We start from the raw sequence: 16,997 nt of genomic DNA on the forward strand, positions 1-16,997 counted from the left end.
CAGAGGCCCACTTCTCACAGAGGGGATGCATGGGGAAGGAGGGCTAAGAGAGAAAGTCTGTGCAGAGGTCACCGTGTCACCCGAGCCAGTCCTCCACCCTGGCCCACACCTACCCAGTGAACACCCTTCCTACCTCCACGGTCAGGCCCCAAACAGCAAAGATTGGAAGAGACCCAAGTTTGCTTCTCTTTTATTGAAATATATTTTCTGGGCAGTGCCCACATACCCAACTCAGCACGGCCTCTTTGGCACTGAAAGCTGGAGAATAAAAAACCAGTAACAAAAATAAGCCTGGATTTTTCTGAGTGCATAGTGCATGAGAACTAAAGGCCTTTGGTACACAAGAACCGTGGGGACAGTGGGTGTAGGGTGGGGGCGAGGAGTGGCAAATGCTTGACCCAGGGGCTTCAGGGACCTGGGCACAGGCTGCTATAGATGGAGTGGCCAATAACCAAGGCCAGCATCTCTGAGGTGCCGCTCAGTGCCACAAGGAAGGGGGCCTGAGAAGCATAGTCGGCTTGAAGGCGGCGGAGGGACAGCTGCAGCATGGCCAAGGCCAGCAGGCTGTTCTGCACTCCTACCTCAATGCTGACTGTCCGCCGCTGGGCCACTGGCAGCTTCAGGCATGTGGCCAGGCAGTAGCCCACCAGGAGGCCAACCAGGGGCACAGTGAGGCCCACCAGCACAATGGGCAGCCTGACGCCTGCCAGGATGAAGATCCCCATGCGGTAGGCCAGGAAGAGGCCACCCAGGAGCAGCACAAAGCTGAAGGGCTTAATGACCTGCAGCAGCAGCTGAGAGAGCTTGGGGAGCTTGGACTTGATCAACACACCTACTATGATAGGGATGGCGATAAAGAGCAGGCTCCCCAGGATCTTGGAGATGGGCACGTGGAGTGTTTCGTGGATGCTGAGCAGGTGGCTGTAGACAGCTGAGGACAGTGGCAGGAAACCAGTGGCAGCCACTGTGGAGATGAAAGTCATGGAGATGGCCAGGGTGACATCCCCTCCAAGGAGGAGACTGAAGAGGTAGCTCCCTCCGCCACCAGGTGACGAGCAGGTGATGATGAGGCCCAGAGCCAGGGCCTTTGGCAGCATGAAGACCTTGGCCATCAGGAAAGCATAGAAGGGCATGACCAGAAACTGGCCCAGCAGGCCCAACAGCATGGGCTGGGGGCTCTGCAGGAACCCCTTGAGAACCTGGAGCTCCACTTTGCACCCGAATGAACACTTGTTGACAAAGATAAGAGGCAGGAGCAAGTAGAGTATGGGGTTCTCCGAGAAGTGAGTGAGGTCAGCGCCAACGGTGGTGGGGGTGTCTTCGGCAGGTGAGACCTTAATGCAGAAATCTCTTCGCTCCTCAATCAGCATGGGTGGGCCCTCATGGGGGTCCACAAGCTGGATATGCAGTGGGGCTATCCCAGGCAGGCCTGAGTGGATGCTCACCACGAAGCTACCCCCAATGCCCCAGGTTATGGCACTCACATTCTGGATGATCAGCACCTCTGTGTCCAAGGAGGTAACTCTCAGGGTGGGACTGGGCCCTGACCCATTGCTCAGGCCTTGGTACTGGCTCGAGATCACGATGATGCCCTCACTATTCTCTGGGAACTCAAACTCCACCACAGAGCCATCCCCAATGCTCAAGTAGCGGCCCCCTGGCAGTGGCCCAGGATGGCCCAGAGCTGTGCTGAGGTTGGTACTGGCTGTTCCCTGGGGCCCCCACAGCAGGCTGACAAGCAGCAGGGCAGCCCTGAGCTTGCCTAGGGTGCCTGTGCAACCACTGCCCCTTCCTGGTCCACACCACGGCTGGGAGCTGCCCCTTCTAAACACCATGGCTCCTCCTGGAGGATGGTGTGCCCAGGCCCTCTGTGGCTTAGGAGAACAGCCTCACTGGTGCCTTTGGGTTGTCCTGAGAAGGGTCCATGGGAGAGGCCTGGCCCTGTGCTGCTTTCCTTGATGGCAGAGCTCTTCCTGAGGAGAGAAGGAACACAGAGAGGTGGCTGGTGAGGGTGAGTATTGGTGAACTCAGAAACATGAGGCCTTGGAAGTCCACCACTGAGAGACTCAGCAGGGCCTTGAGTGCCATTCGGCTGTCCCATCCCCCAGCACAACTGCCTGAAGCTTGCCATCCCTCACCCAGAGTGGCCACCTACAGATGGGAGTTCCTGGTCAGCCTGTCCATACCTGCTTATTTCCTTGGGCTTGCTCCAGCACCGTGACCCTGAGGAGGTGTCCTGATATGAAGGGATTTGGAAGAGCCACCCTCAATCCTGTCACCACAAGCCTGACCTCCACTGGCTTCAAGACACAGCTATAGAGGGTCTGCAGTGGTGCTACAACTAGAATGAACTCTCTGGAAGTTTGTGCAGGGATGGCAAGGAGACAAGCCTGAGGAGAGAAAGGGTGCCGATGAGAAACACTGGCTCAGGCCATATCCGAGAAGCCATCAGAGATCAGGTTAGGGTGTGTGGGTGTCACTTGTTAGGCAAAAAGCAAGCAGCAAAGTGGTGTGGGCAAGGCGTGACCATCAGCCAAAGACCCCAAGGGCTGATGTCCACAACCAACATGCAGTTGTAAACACTGTTGCTGTGGCCATCTCGCCTACCCCACCTGCTGATAGGGGTGCTGGGGGAGTGCAGGTTCCCCCTCCTCAGGGAAGTTGTTGGAAGAAGCAGCAGGAGGGGGTCAGACAGGGCCACATGTCTGCTGTGGGGGCTTTTCCTCCTGCCAAAGCTTCCACTCCTCTGGCAATCCTAGAGCCACTGCGTCACATCTGAGGGGTGTGCTTGGAGTCCAGAGGCTCTTCCCCATATCCACATGCAATCTGACCAGAGCCTGGAACTCCCAGTGGGACTAAGAGTTTTTCTAGGTGGGGGTGGGGTGCCTCAGCATGAAAGAAAAAGGTCTGCCTCCTTCCATTTCTCTATTTGGGTGGCCACCTCCCTATTGTCACATCACCTGCTGGAACTGGGGCAACCAGAATGGGGATACAGTGGTTTTTCATCACTACTGTTGGTTGCTTCATGCCCTGCAGTGTCCCAGTCCTGGAAGAGGCCCCTGCCTCTCTAGATCCTATTGTCCTTTGGCCCTGATCTCCCTTATCTGAGACTGGGGAGCGTGGGAATTAGAGGGTGGAGGGCAGGTTAAGCAAAAGACTCATCCGTGGGAAAGTCTTCCCCCTACAGACCCAGGAAGCCATAGCTTCTGTTGGTTTGAAGTTTAGGTCACTTACCCTGGAGGTTTTGGTCCAGCCTTGCGTCCCACCGCTGAAGAGGGAGGCAGGAAAACCAGAGGGAGTATATGAGGAGCAAAGTGGAAGGGAATCACAAGGAAAAGATGAAGGCACACGAGACTGAAACCACAGGAGTGGCGAGAATCAGTTCAGAAAGGAGAGGAGGCTAAGGACCATTCACTCTGTCCTTCCAATACGGTGGGCAGATTTGACTCACTGCAAGAGGGTTCTGGCCCAGATCCCACGCCATTTCTGCTTGAAGGGCCGGAAGAATTTGAGCAGATGTACCCCAAGGCAGGGAAGAGAACCCCGGGCTAGCAGCTTTTTTCCACACCGGCCGAGTGTTAGGTGTTAGGGCAGTTGGCAGTGCTGACCCAGGGCTTCTCCCTAGCTGGGAGTCTAGAAGTTGTCGGCTTGGGAACAAGCAGAGCTCAAGCGCAAACCCAGGAGAGAGGGAAGGACGGAAGGAGGGAAACGTCGCTGCCGGGCTCGCGCTGCTACCCCGCAGCTGACAGGCCGGCGACCCGCCCAGGTGGTACCGGGATCGCAGCGAGGGGACCCCTCACGCCAGTCCCAGGTCCTGAAGCAGCGCCAGGCCTCACGAACTCGGGAGCGGCGGTCCTTCCATGTCAGGTCGGCTACCTGGACTCAGCGAGCGAGCGTGGAGCCGGGTCGGGGCCAGAAGTAGCCTTCTGCCCGCCCTTTCTCACCTGCCGCCACAGCCCCGAAGCTCGGCGACAGCGCTAGAGCCCGCCCCGCCGGCGGACGATTGCGAGCTCGGCCCTCTGGGGCCGGGCCCGCCCACCAAGGCCCCGCCTCCGGCCCGCCCCAGGCCCCGCCCCACCTCGCCGCCGTTGTCCCCCGGGGCCTGTTCCCACCGGATGTGACGCATGTGGGAGCGACGGCCTGGCTGCCTTCCGGGTCGCAGTTGGCTGCCGCTAGATGTGGTCTCGTGCGGTGTGCGAGCCCTGTGTGTCATCTGCGGGGCGACCCTTTCCGGTTAGGCTCCCCAGTCATTCCCAAACATGCTGCGACCTTTGGGGGCGATGAGACAGAGGTTTTGCTGTTAGCGGAGCTGAAACCCGGAGATTCCCGGGACCAGGATTTCGGCCATGTTCCCTCTCTGGGCGCCCACCCTGTAGTCTGAGGTCCGAATCCGACCAACCTGGACACCGGGTCCCAGGCTCGACCTAGTTTCACCTTCCTTCGTTCAAGCATTGACTGAGCATCTGTTTACACATTGGAACATCAGTGGACCTGTCCACCTCCCAACACTATTTGGCGTCACCAGCAAGGTCCAGAGGATTCACAGCAAAGAAACCCAAATAGATATGGCATAAGGATGGGCGGAAAGGTGGTGAGGGTGTAGAAAGGACTTGGGAGACAGTAAACAAGTGCAGCGTCAAAGGCGAAGTGCTTGTTCCCAAAGGCTTCAGAGCAATTACTTTCAGTCTGCCAGTGGGTCACTGGCAACCCACTGCTTGGAAAGAACCTCTTGTCACAGCTGTGATGGAGGCCATGGTCGCTAAAGTTGCAGGTACTTGCACCACGAGGTGCACATTGTTCAGAATATCTAAACGAGATCATCTGTAGGTTTATTAAAATTACTTAAATACATGCATAGGATGTGTGTGTAGAAATACACATGGTGGGGTCACAAGCTCAAGAGGGTTTGATTTATGTGGGTGATGTAAACACTCAAGGCCATAGTTCTAGCCTCAGAGGGCCAGTAACGCGTAAGCCATCTGTGTGTGGATGTGGTGCCCCGGAACGTTTGCAACTGCCCCTCTCAAGTGCAGTCCTGAAGGAAGCAGGTTAGCACACGTGAGAGGACTGGAATTGGCACATGCTGCGTTGAAGACTGCGGTTTGCAGAAGAGAGATAGGGGTGGGGCTGTCTGAGGACAGCACAAAGCTGGCCAGCGGGATAAGGAGAATGGGTGGATGATCAGGGAAAGGAAAACCTGAAAGATGTGTCCTTCTTGAAGGAAAACCGCGTTTTTATATTCCAACTGAATGGGAACTGTTGCCAGGGTCAAGGAGAGCAAATGCAGTCAGCAGGCAGCACCCCAATATCATCAACCTTCCCTGAAAAGCCAGAGTGGGCTGCTGGGGTGTCTGACGTGAGGGGATTTGGAGGCTTTCCCTGAAGGAAAAAGGGATGGCTAAATTAAAGGCAAGAGAATGTTCGTATTTAAGGAATTGATTTACCCCAGCAGAGGAGGAAGGGCTCTACAAATCAGTTAAAGGTATTTAGTTTCAAAAGAGAAGTCATCTGGACTGAGGGAACAGATAGAACAAATTATAGTGACAGCCAAAACAACACAAATGCACTTCAGATGGGAGACCTGCCACCATATCATTAATAGGGTCACCATTGTGACCCTACTGTGAGAGGAATGCCTACCTCTCCAGGCAGGGGCCTCCAGGAAAACCATGTGATAAATAAGCATGCATGGAAGTCATATTCTATACAAGCACAACGATGGGATATATTTGATATTTACAGGTAAGTGTAGTGCCTACCCAGCATCAGGTTGCAGCACCTCAATTTCCTTCGGGGGAACCATCTCTCCTCCACTCCCAGTAGGGAAGGTTTGCATGTGGATGACCCCCATGCTGGCCTTTGGAGTAGGCACATGCCGAGGTACTGCCAATCAGAGCCACGCGGACTGGTGCAAAGATAAACCCATACTCTAGTCTGAACCTATGAGAGTTAGTCCTCAGGGACAAGTACTGGAACTACTGGGAAAGCCAAAAGGTCTTTTTTGGCTGGGGCTGCCTCCCTTACCTGGAGGAAACAGCATGTTTGAGAAGGAATCAAATACAAAGAAAAGCAGAGCGAAGAGATGGAGAGAGCCTTTGTCCTGATGACATTATTAGTGCTAGAATCACCCGTGGGCTTTGTGGTCCAGTACAGGAACAATAAGTCTACCTCCCATCATTACTTATTTTTGCTTATGCCAGTTTGACTTGGAATTCTGGTACTTGTAACTGAGAAAGTTCTAACTCCTAAAGGGTAGGGCCGAGGGGGCAGCGGGTGGCACCCTGGCTGAAAAAGACTGTAGGATAAAGCTGGACCTCTACTTTGGAAAGTCGGGCAGGCTTGCTCCACACCACCATCGGCTTCTAGCCTGTGAGAGGCCAAGTGGGGGATAAATCTGGCTTGCTCTTTCTACCTATGTGACCGTGGCAACTCCCAGTGAGGGCATAGCCCCCTGAGTAGTTAGCAGCTGTCACTGGGGCACAAGCTGCATTTAACAGTGCCTGGTCTTGGAAAGGCATTTGGTGACTGGGGAAGGTTGGGCAGTCACAGCAGTTGTTTGAGAGGTACGGAGGGGTCTACACAGCTCCCAGCCTTGCAGTATGGACCTGCAGTAAGGCTCCATTCCATTTGATCCCTGTGGTAGCCCCCAATTGGTACACTGGGGTTCATCTATACTATTCTCACTACTTTGGGGACCCTTTGAAAATTTCCAGAATACAAGGTTTACAAAATGAATACATGTATGATACTCCAATGGTAGATATATATATCACTATGTACATTTGTCAAACCCACAGACTACCACACAGGAGGGAACCACAATGTCAACTTTGAGCCTTGGGTGATGATGAGGTGTTAGTGGGTATGTACGTGAGAACGAACTCTCTGTACTTTCTGCTCTACTTTGCTGTGAACCTAAAACTCTCGAAAAAAAGAAAGCCTACTGAAACATAAATACACGTAAACTGCTTGGCACAGGGGCAGGCTGGGTGTCAGCTTCCACGATCACCATCTCCTGGGCAAGCTGGACCTTCCTCGGGTCTCCACTTCCCTGACCCTTCCCAGTCCTGGCATCACAACCAAAGCTTCTCCTTCCTGTGCTGTCCCAGGGCCTCTCACTCCTCTTCTGCCTGTGTCTTACATCTTTCGTTTCTTGACACTTTGCCTGCACTCCGGCAGCATTTAAGTCCCAGAAGGCAGAGGCTCAGGAAGCCCACCTCCAGAACAGTCCATTGTCCCCGCCATGGCCCCCTTGAAGCTGTCCAGCCAGTGCCCCAATTCCTCCCATCTAGGGAGTCCAAAATGCCTTCTCTTTTTCTGGCCCCAGACCACTTCTGCACCCCCGGATGTGGCATTCCAGCAAAATCTCTGATAGTTTCTGCTGGTTCTCACTCAGTGAAGGGAAAGAACAAATCTGTGAGAAATGACAGCAGGCCACATGACCCTGCCCTTCGCAGCCCTGGTTTCATAGGCATCCAAAGATGAGTACTTTGGAAAGACACACTAGCTCTCAGGGAGGCGGGGTGTGCTGGGGAGGCACCTGGACTGGTTTTAATCCCCATCTGGGTCCCGACAGGCTGTGCTGTTGGAGGGAGTACGTGGGTTTCCTACAGCCCCAGGAGGGCGGAACTGCCTCCCCCAGGCAAGGATATGGGGCTGCAGGTTGGGGAGCTGCTCTGCTCACCACCTGAGTCACAGCTCAGCCACTGCAGGACCTGTCTGTGGTGTGGTGGGAGTCTTGGAGACAAAGGCTATGTGCTAAGGCTGTGGGGGTAGGTTGGCTGAGCCTCTGGGACATGTCCCTCCCCCCAAGGACAATATCACTCCGGACTCCGCGCTGAATGTATTTCATTCCACTGGGGGGCACCAATTTATTAAGAGGTCGTCTAGAAGGCAGGCCCTCCGACAAACTGCAGGAGCTGCCACGCATTGCAGTAGGGACCACGACCAGGCTAACTACCTTGCCGCCCCACCAACCAAGCTCTAAGGTGGCCCCTTCCTGCAGAGAATGGGGCAGGAGGCAGCCAGGTCCCTTGCCACGGCCGCCAGGTGTGGCTCACCAGAAGGGATCACACTAGAAACAGGGCTAGCCTGCAGAGCAGTGAGTGGCTCTGGGGCAGAGAGGTTCTGGGCGATGCCCAACCAGCCCTGAGGGGGCAGGCACCCAGGGCTTTGTGCCTAGGGGTGCTTGGGAATTGGGTGGGAGCTGAGTAGGGAAAGCAGCTTTAGGAAAGGAAGGATATGGGTACCTGGGCTCCCCTGACAAATCACGATGAGGCTGGTTACTACAGTCCCCGCTACCAGTCACACACTGGTCACCGCCTTGGAGCCCAGAGGTGCTGATGCAAGAAAACACTCCTGGCCAGGTGTGGGGCAGGGACTCAGTCCTTCGCTTGGCACTGTTGCTGCCTCCTCCTGGGCCAGGCACGCGCAGCCTCCCTCAGCCTGGTGCTTGGGCTCAGCTGGCTAGCTGGCTGTGTTTCTCCTAGGAATGCAGCCTTCCATCTCCAGTGCCTCAGGCCAGCCCTCGTACTTATTGGTGTGCCTACTGTTCTTCACGTGCTGCGGGGGCAGGGGACAGGAAGGCACAGCCTCAGCCTCAGGCACAGGAGACAGACAGAGCCGTCAGTCCCCTTGTGGTGGTGTCAACCAACCGTGCATTCTCGGGGCACTAACCCCCTGTCTGTCCCAGCACCTTGATTTTCTCATCTAAAAATAGCAACAGCTGCACTGGCCTGCCCCGCTCACAGGTGGAGTGAGGGCGGTCAACTTCTCTGCACTTCTCTGGGCCGGGCACACACGGGGAAGGCACGGAGGGAGTCCATTTGCCTCTACCTTCACCCAGCCCACACGGAGATGCTGGAAGCTACAAGAGCAAGGGCAGAGGTGGCATGTCTTCTCTGGGGGCTAAGCTGCTCTTTTGGAAGCCAGAACTTTCCAGACACCACTGAAACAGCCTGTTGTTCTTGTCCTGCTGTGGGGAGCAGGTCTTGGGGACAACATGGCTTTCACAGAGCTCAGAGCCTCCCAAAGATGAGGATGGCACCTGGGGCTTACCAGCCCCTCACATGGGGCCTGACACATGTGGCCCCCAGAGGAACAGCTGGCCAGATGGCAGCCAGGGCTGCTGGGGGAAGGGCATGCAGTATGAATGGGGGTCTTAGGTTTGGGGAGGATGGACAGGACCAAGCATCTTGAAGAGGTAGAGATTTGGGAGGAAAGTTTCTTAGTTGTGAGTCTTGCCAACGTGAAAGCTTTGCCATTTAAAGCCCCTTTAGGGTGAAACCCATATAGGACAGGGAACGTCCATGTTGCCCTCCCTGGGCCGACTGGGAGGGGGCTAAGGCTGCCTCGGGTGCGGACGCTGGGGCAGAATTCAGGGAAGGCTGCAGCATGAACAGAAGGGGACTTCACAGGAAGCAGGCAGAAGGGCCAGGCCAACTGCCCTGAGCTGAGAAGTGGAGGTGCCAGGCTTTCCACCCATACCTGTTCAAAGGGGCTCTTGTTCTGCACACCCTTGGCCCCCACAAACACCCAGCTGTCCCGAAAGGCCAGGTCCCTGATGTTCTTGCTGCCCAGATCGCTGAAAAGCTTCCTGGTCTCTTCATTCATCCTGCCACACAGAAGGAAGAGATGTGAGCTGTCACCATAGGAGGGCGAGGCTGAGGCCGGCCCAGGCAATCACTTACTTGGTGGCTGGGTCATCATAGGATGCCACGAACACCAGAGTGCCTTCATGCAGTGGCCGAATAAACTTCAGTAGCTCATTGACATCTGGGAGCACAGGTTCCATTGAACATGAAACAGCAGGCATCACTGAGCATCCCTTCCCCACCATCCCCTGTTCTCCAACAAGGACACTTAAAGCAGGGATCAGGCCAGGGACACACCCCATTAAGGGTCACCAAGTGGGTGCAGGGACAAACTGGCCAGGGAACTCCCCATGATGACATACCTATCCATCCCCCTGCCTTTTCTGAGCCCAAGGAAGTACTTGAGAAGCCCCCAGCAAATGGACAGAGAAAGAGCAGTGTTTCAGGGGAAGGACACCTGGTCATTCTGCTGCACAGTCAAAAAGTGGGAGGCCATGGCAGCCACTCACCTCCTGCCCACATGTCGAAGGCCCGGGCCTCGATGAGCTCACCACTGACCCCTGGGTCAAGAGGGAGGACAGGGATCTTGCAGGGCAAGCTACCAGGGCAATTCCACCCTACCACCTCAGTCTTCCCAGGCCAGGCTCACGGCACAGTCATGGCCACTGGGTGCAGCCCTTCTGGAAGCTTTCAAATATCCCCCCATATTCATGCCAACTATGTTCCTTATTCAGACAGCTGCGGCCCACCCAAGGCTGCAGAGCTTCTGCCTGGCATTTGAGACCCTCCAGGAGCTCCCTACAAAGCACCCTTCAACTTCCTGGGAACTTCTAATTCTGTATTGCTCCCAAGCTTTCATTCACTGAGTCACTTCTGTAGAGACTTCAGCTAGCATGGACCCCTGCTGCCCCCTCCCTGGGAATTCTGCAGGGGAAGGCAAGGGAGGGGAAGGTCACAGCATGGTTCCACTGTCCTGAACCAAACTGTGACCCCACATCACAGGGAACTCACCATTCACCAGGGCAATGTTCAGTCCACGGCCCACGTTGTCCTTGACACTGCTCATGAGCCTGGTAAGGAGACAGCTCTCAAGTGGCACGTCTGCTCCACTCATCTGCCCTTGCAGACCCAGCTTCTAATCACCCATTCCCTCCCCCACCCCACCCGTACTCCCCAAGGAGCTCACATCTTGTCCTCGAGGCAGATCTTGGGTCCGATGACATTGGCAGCCCCGCTGACCATGCGGAAGGCCAGGTGCTCTTCAGGGCATGGCTGGGGCAGGCCGCACTTATACTTCCTGGCCCGAGGCTCTGGGTGGGGACAGCAGGGATGACCATGGGCCTGGCCCTGTGGTCACTTGAGGTCTGAGAGGGCGAGGTCAGGACCAGCCCACAGGGAGGAATGAGTGATCACAGAGCAGGGGACCAGTGCCTCGAGGGGAAATTGCTTAGGCCAAGGACACTTCTTTTGACACTTGTGTATCCGCTGGGGCTGGCCTCAGGGCAAGGTGACAAGGGCCCCAGGGAAGCTTTTCTGCCACTGGTCAGAGAAGAGAAAAGAGCAGCCTGGAGGGCAGGTGAACGGGTGAGAGCTTGGCCAGAACAGACTGCAGGAAAGCGGTAACAAAGGGAGCACCCAGTTCCCTGGGGGTGGAGGTGAAAGGACAGGAGGAAGACAGCCTCTGTCACAGGTTGTATTGTGTCCCCACAAAAGATTTGTTGATGTTCTAACTCCCAGTATCTCATAATGTTACCCTATTTGGGAACAGGGTCACTGAAGATATAACTCATTAAGATGAGATCATCTTAGAGCAGGACCTGGCCCTCAGTCCAATGACAAGAACCCTTATAAGAGACAGAAGAGATGGCTCTGGCTGGTGTGGCTCTGTGGATTGAGCATGGGCTGCGAACCAAAGGGTTGCCAGTTGGATTCCCAGTCAGGGTACATGCCTGGGTTGTGGGCCAGGTCTCTGGTTGGGGGGGCCACATGAGAGGCAACCACACATTGATGTTTCTCTCCTTTCCTTTCTTCCTCCCTTATTCTCTCTCTAAATAAATACATAAAATCTTAAAAAAGTAATAAAAAGAAGAGACAGAAGAGAAGATACAGACATGAAGGCCATATGAAGATGGAGGCAGAAGCTGGAATGATATGAGCATGAACCCAAGGAACATTTGGGGCCACCAGAAACTGGGAGAGGCAGGAAGGATCCTCCCCTAGAGTCCTTGGAGGGTATGGCCACCCCAGGAAACTGATACAGATTTTGACCCCAGGAAGTGGAGTGCTACTGTAACAAACCCCTGGAAATGTGGACATGGCCTTGGAACTGGGTAATGTGTAGAAGCTGTAGAATTTTGAGGTGCATGTTGGAAAAGGCCTAGATTACTCTGAAGAGACTATTAGTAGAAATATAGACATTAAAGGGGATGGTGGTGAGGGCTCAGAAAGACAAGAACAATAGAGAAAACTTCTGTCATCTTGGGGGTACATATGTAATGATGACCAGAATGTTCCCAGAAATGTGAATGCTAAAGGTTGTTCTGGTGAGATCTCAGGAGGAAATGGGCAACATGATATTGGACGCTGGAGGCAAGGCCATCCTTGTCACGGAGTGACAATAAACTTGGCTGAATTGTGTTCCAGTGTGCTGGGGGAAGGCAGAACTTGTAAATGCTGAACTTGGGCATTTCGTTGAGATTTACAAGCCAAGTGTTAAGAGCAGGGCCTGGTTTCCCTGGACCCATCTCATAGTAAAATGTGAAAGGAGAGAGTAAAGTGGGAAAGGGATCATTAAGCATAAAGGAACCAGAACATGAAGATTTGGGAAATTCTCAGCCTATTGAGAAAGCACGCTCCGGAGAGAACAGCAGGGGCATGGCCAGACAACTGTTCTCCAAAGAGCTGAGGTGACTTGTGGATCCACTCAACCATGCCAGCAGAAGCCAGGGATGGAGATGGGGTTACCCCAGAAAGATATGGAGGACCCTACTGTCCATGAAGTCTACAGGAGACCAACACGGTTTTTTGAGAATTTTATAACAGCAGAAACACTGCCGACCTGAACTGAAAGGGACAGAGAAAGGATGGCTCTATGGACAGAGGGTGGCTGCTGAGGCCACAGACAACCCAGGCCCACAGGCTAGGCCCATACCCTCCTTTCCAGATGCCCACCCCCCACTTGGGGGCCCAGAGGACAGAGTATTGGGCTGCAGAAGATCCTTCAGAGCCCTTGAAACTTAATGGCACTTTCCCTGCTGGGTTTTGGACTTGCTTGAGACTGGTGGCCCCTTTATTCCTTCCAAAATTTCCCTTTTGGAGTGGGAATGCCTATCTTAGGCCTTTCCTACCAGAGTATTCTAGAAGCAAGTAACATGTTTTCTAGGTTCACACATGCAAGCAGCTGCAGGAGGCTGTGTGGTCCAGTTGGAGGAGAGATAAATGGAGGATTGAAACCCTGCAGAACTAGGGACAGGCAGGGGTACCCCATAAACAGTATGAGGAGGAGCAGGGAGGTGACAGGAGTCTTACCTGCAGTCACTGAGTTCTCTGGGCCTGTGGGTACAGAGAGTTGTTTCTGTTAGTGTGGAGGCCCCGTGGGGCCTGCGGCAGGGCAGCCTGGCCCTGTACCATGCAGTCAAGGCAGTGGGGCAGCAGACTCCGAGGCCAAGGGCTAAGCCAGGTGGATCGTGCCATGTTCCTGCTCAAGTCTACATGATGTTCCTAAGCAAAGCTCCCTGATCCAGGAAAAGGGTAAATTGGAATTGGAAAGAGTACAAAGGTGACTCATCACCAGGGACAAGGTGTAGAGTCCCCTCCCCATCTTAAAGCTCGGTGGAAAGCCTGCAGGGAGCAACCAGGGTGTCAAGCCCAATGTTCAGCAGAAGTCCCCCTGCCTCTCACTTAGGTCCCACCCAATGCAAATGGGCTCAGAATTCTAATCAGCAGAGATTGGCTTCCCAGCCAAAGCATCTTCCCAGCTGCATTGGGTGCCAGGAAACAGACTGAGGGCACCTAGAGGTGGCCTTCAAGGAAGGGAAAGAAAACCCAGGCTCCCCCCACCCCCACCCCGAGCCTCAGCCCACAGACCCAGGTGGCTGCCCTGGGGACCTCGGTGGCGGGGCAAGAAAGGGTCCCACACTCACTGGTGAAGAGCTGCTGGATGCGAGGAAAGCCACTGCCAGGCCCACCCAGGAGGATGCTGACCACGATCCAGGTGAGGCCCACAGTCACAACCAGGACAACGATGCGGAGGGGGCCTGGAGGCAGGACAGACGAGAGAAGGTCACTTCAGATGCCAGCAAGCTCCCAAAAGACCCTAGGGTCTCTTATGACCAGATCTCCCCATATACTTGGGAAGAAGTGATCAGAGGAAATGAATGGGGTGACCTGTTGCCATCCACTAGGCAGGAGCCAGGGACTTGAGCTCCTGACAGGTGGAAGGAGGAAACTGAGTTCCACCTCCAAGGCTCTCGGCTTGGTTCTCCCTGGCACCCACGGAGGGGCCTTTCAGAAGTCACTGCTCAAGGGGGATCCAGCACTCCCTCAGGAGCCTCCTAACTTCCTGCCTCTGAGGCTGCCGATATTTGTGTTCCACCCATTATGTCCCCTTTTCTCCTGTTATGATGGAGGAGGTCCCTACTGCCTTTAAAGAATAGCCCCTTCACCTGCTATTACTTGGACCCTGAGCTCTCCTCCCTGCTCAGGTTTCTTGTAACATCAATCATTCTATCTCAGTCTTTCTCTTCTATTTTCAACACATGACCTTTCCTCATAACAAAGCACAGAATCCCTGACTGGTGTGGCTCAGTGGGTTGGGCATGATCCTGTGACTGGAAAGGTCACTGGTTCGATTCTGTCAGGGCACATGACTGGGTTGTGGGGCAGGTCCCCAGTAAGGGGCACGTGAGAGGCAACCACATACTGATGTTTCTCCCCCTCTCTTTCTCCCTCCCTTCCCCCTCTCCAAAAAATAAATTTAAAAAATATTTTTAAATAATGTTTTTAAAAGAAGCACAGAAGGAAAAGCCCTTCTTCAGAATCACATCCCACTGAACCACTGATCTCTCTTTCTCTCCATCCTTCCTCTTCCCCACCAGCTCCTTCAAAGCATCTACAGTGGCTCTTTCCCATAGAGTGGCCCTTCCACTCTCTCACAACCTACTCCAATCTAGCCTTGCCTCCATAACACCACCAAAACAGTTTGTTGCCACCCTGGCTGGGTGGCTCGGTTGGTTGGAACATTGTCCTGTACACCAAGAGGCTGCAGGTTCGATTCTGAGTCAGGGCACACACGTAGGTTGTGAGTTCGATCCCTGGATGGGGCATGTACAGAAGGCAACCAATAGATATTTCTCTCTCATATGGATGTATTTCTCTCCCTTCCCCTCTCAAAATCAAGAAACATATCCTCAGGTGACGATTTTTTTAAAAAACAGCTTGTTGCCAAGGCACCTATGACCTTCCTGGTGTAAGCTCCCCAGGTCACCTGTCAGCCCTGATCTCCCTCCACCCCTCTCAGTTGACTGCCCAGAACACTCTCTGGACACTGCTCATTCTCCTTGCTTAGATCGTCCTACTCTACCCTCCCCTGAAGAGTTAGACTTTCCCTGGCCTCTGTCCCAGGTCGCCTGCCTTCTCTGCCTATACCCGACTCTCCTTCCCCTACCTTCCTTATAGGTGCTCTCATCTACCCCTGGCTTGAATTACCCCCAAGGAGCAGTGGCTCTCTACTTTCCTGCCCTAGCCTTGAGGCTATGCCCTCCCAGCCCGTTCCTCACTAGCCGGCTCCAGTGGAATACATTCATGATACTGCAACCTTAACAGGTCTCAACTCCAATTCTTGAGTTCTGTTCTCCACCCCCCAACCCCCGAAATCCATCTTTATCTTTGTTGTCCAACTGAGAAACTCACAGCCACTTTGTTCAGTTTCTCCTTTAGGACCAGTCTCTCTCCACCCAGCCCCCATCGTCCAGGGACTCTCTTCCACAACTCATTTTTCAAACAGCATCCAGTTACCTGAGTTGGTAGAAATTCACTATCCTAATCCTCATCTCACAGTTTGGGGAGCTGAAATCCTCGGAAGCGAAAGGATTTGTTCAAGGTCACCGAATGAGTCTTTGTGCATAGTCCGCAGTTTGCCAAAGGAAACCTAGTGGTCACCTGGGCTTCCACAGGGTCCCCTTTCCAACTTCCTCCTGTTTACTGTGGAAGCCACCCACCTGCCAACCTCATGTCCACTTCTCCAGCTGAGTTGGGGCCGCCGGCAGGTGAACTGTTTGGGGACCGAGAGCTCTGGAGGCAATAAAGCAGAAGAGCAGGTTTTGGGTGGGGGTCAGGAAGAAGCCAGTGCTGCGGGTACCGGCGCGATGGGTGCACCGACTTGTTCGTCCAGCCACCTGACCGGACTCCTCCGGAACACGGAAAGAAGCACTGTAGGCACAGGAAGGGGCCTCGGGAACCAGTTGGCTCAAGGTTGATTGTGCCCAGGAGAGCCTCTGAGACTGGGTTCTCCTGGACGCGGGGCCCTCCGGTGGGAGGCCCCGAGCTCAGGCTGCCCCTCCCAGCCCAGGGGCCGCCAACGCGGTTGGGCCGGCCGGAGACTTGCCTAGCCGTGGGGAGATGCGCGTTCAGTCGGGCACAGCTCTATCAGGCCGGTAGTCCCACTCTGTTCACCGAATAAAGGACAGAGAACTGTGGTAGCCCGGTCCCACAGGCCCGGCAATGGCGGCCCGGGGCGGGGCCACAGCCCGCAGGCATCACTCCCGCCTTTGGCTGGGGCTTTGCTTCTCTGTTGCCAGGTTTGGGTAGGGGTAGCAGCGGAGGCCCCGCCCCTGGCACTGCGCTGCCCCACGCACAGGCCCGCCTCCACCATTTGCTCGAGCCACCCGGTGAGAGGGGCCCTCTTGAGAGCCCCGCGCCGCCCGGCCTCTGGTTTTCTGTGAGCTCCTCCCCAGAAGTCTCCCACCAGAGACTCCTCTTTGGTGGGAGATTCCAGCTTCCTAGGCTTGGAGTGGCGGGGCCACACTGGTGCCCTGCGGTCGGATTTCTGAAGTCTAGGAAATGGCAGATGGATTTGGGGGCGTAATTAGTTATTATTTTTCCCTAGGATTTTATTTATTTTTCAAAACAATTTATTTATTTGTTTTTAGAGAGCGGGAGGGAGGGAGGGAGAGAGAAACATCAATGTGCAAGAGATACATCTATTGGTTGCCTCTCACATGCCCCCTATGGGAATCTGGTCTGCAACTCCCCCCACCCCCATGTGCCCTGACTGGGAATTGAACCGGAGACCTTTCAGTTCCTAGGCAGGCGCTCAATCCACTGAGCCCTACTAGCCAGGGCAGAAATTGTTTTAAAGTTTGTTTTACTATGTGCCTTTTAGAAACACGGAGTTACAGAAGAGTA

At 54.5% G+C, this 16,997-nt stretch overlaps 2 protein-coding genes across 6 annotated transcripts; both read right to left on the reverse strand.

The window, feature by feature from the left end:
- Positions 1–174: 174 nt before the first annotated feature.
- SLC10A3 (solute carrier family 10 member 3) lies at positions 175–4,263 on the reverse strand. 5 transcript variants are annotated; one of them, XM_045845514.1, is made up of 3 exons: positions 4,113–4,263; positions 2,187–2,390; positions 175–1,973 (listed from the first exon to the last, which is right to left on the reverse strand). In XM_045845514.1, exon 3 carries the CDS (start codon positions 1,833–1,835, stop codon positions 408–410), a length of 1,428 nt encoding a protein of 475 aa, XP_045701470.1. In that variant the 5' UTR covers positions 1,836–1,973; positions 2,187–2,390; positions 4,113–4,263; the 3' UTR covers positions 175–407. The 5 variants fall into 5 exon arrangements, with proteins under 5 accessions (XP_045701470.1, XP_045701468.1, XP_045701466.1 ...); XM_045845512.1 differs by lacking the exon at positions 4,113–4,263 and adding an exon at positions 3,877–4,073; XM_045845510.1 differs by lacking the exon at positions 4,113–4,263 and adding an exon at positions 3,774–4,073.
- Positions 4,264–7,818: 3,555 nt separating this feature from the next.
- Positions 7,819–16,399, reverse strand: FAM3A (FAM3 metabolism regulating signaling molecule A). Its single transcript, XM_045845506.1, has 10 exons — positions 16,198–16,399; positions 15,812–15,884; positions 13,736–13,849; positions 13,122–13,145; positions 10,780–10,903; positions 10,605–10,663; positions 10,103–10,153; positions 9,690–9,774; positions 9,487–9,613; positions 7,819–8,562 (listed from the first exon to the last, which is right to left on the reverse strand). The coding sequence occupies exons 2-10, from the start codon at positions 15,822–15,824 to the stop codon at positions 8,467–8,469; spliced, it is 693 nt and encodes a 230-aa protein (XP_045701462.1). The 5' UTR covers positions 15,825–15,884; positions 16,198–16,399; the 3' UTR covers positions 7,819–8,466.
- Between the last annotated feature and the right edge of the window lie 598 nt (positions 16,400–16,997).

This window comes from Phyllostomus hastatus, unplaced genomic scaffold, assembly GCF_019186645.2.
Source record: "Phyllostomus hastatus isolate PE091 unplaced genomic scaffold, TTU_PhHast_1.1 phas_contig_471, whole genome shotgun sequence".
Taxonomy (NCBI): Eukaryota; Metazoa; Chordata; class Mammalia; order Chiroptera; family Phyllostomidae; genus Phyllostomus; species Phyllostomus hastatus.

Excerpts from the sequence above, each read along its gene's own strand:
- SLC10A3 (XM_045845514.1), bottom strand. The coding sequence starts at position 1,835 with ATGGTGTTTAGAAGGGGCAGCTCCCAGCCGTGGTGTGGACCAGGAAGG.
- FAM3A (XM_045845506.1), bottom strand. Across the intron at positions 10,904-13,121 it reads AGAGAACTCAGTGACTGCAG|AGCCTCGGGCCAGGAAGTAT; the intron begins GTAAGACTCCTG and ends GTCCCCACCCAG. Across the intron at positions 8,563-9,486 it reads ACAAGAGCCCCTTTGAACAG|CACGTGAAGAACAGTAGGCA; the intron begins GTATGGGTGGAA and ends CTGCCCCCGCAG.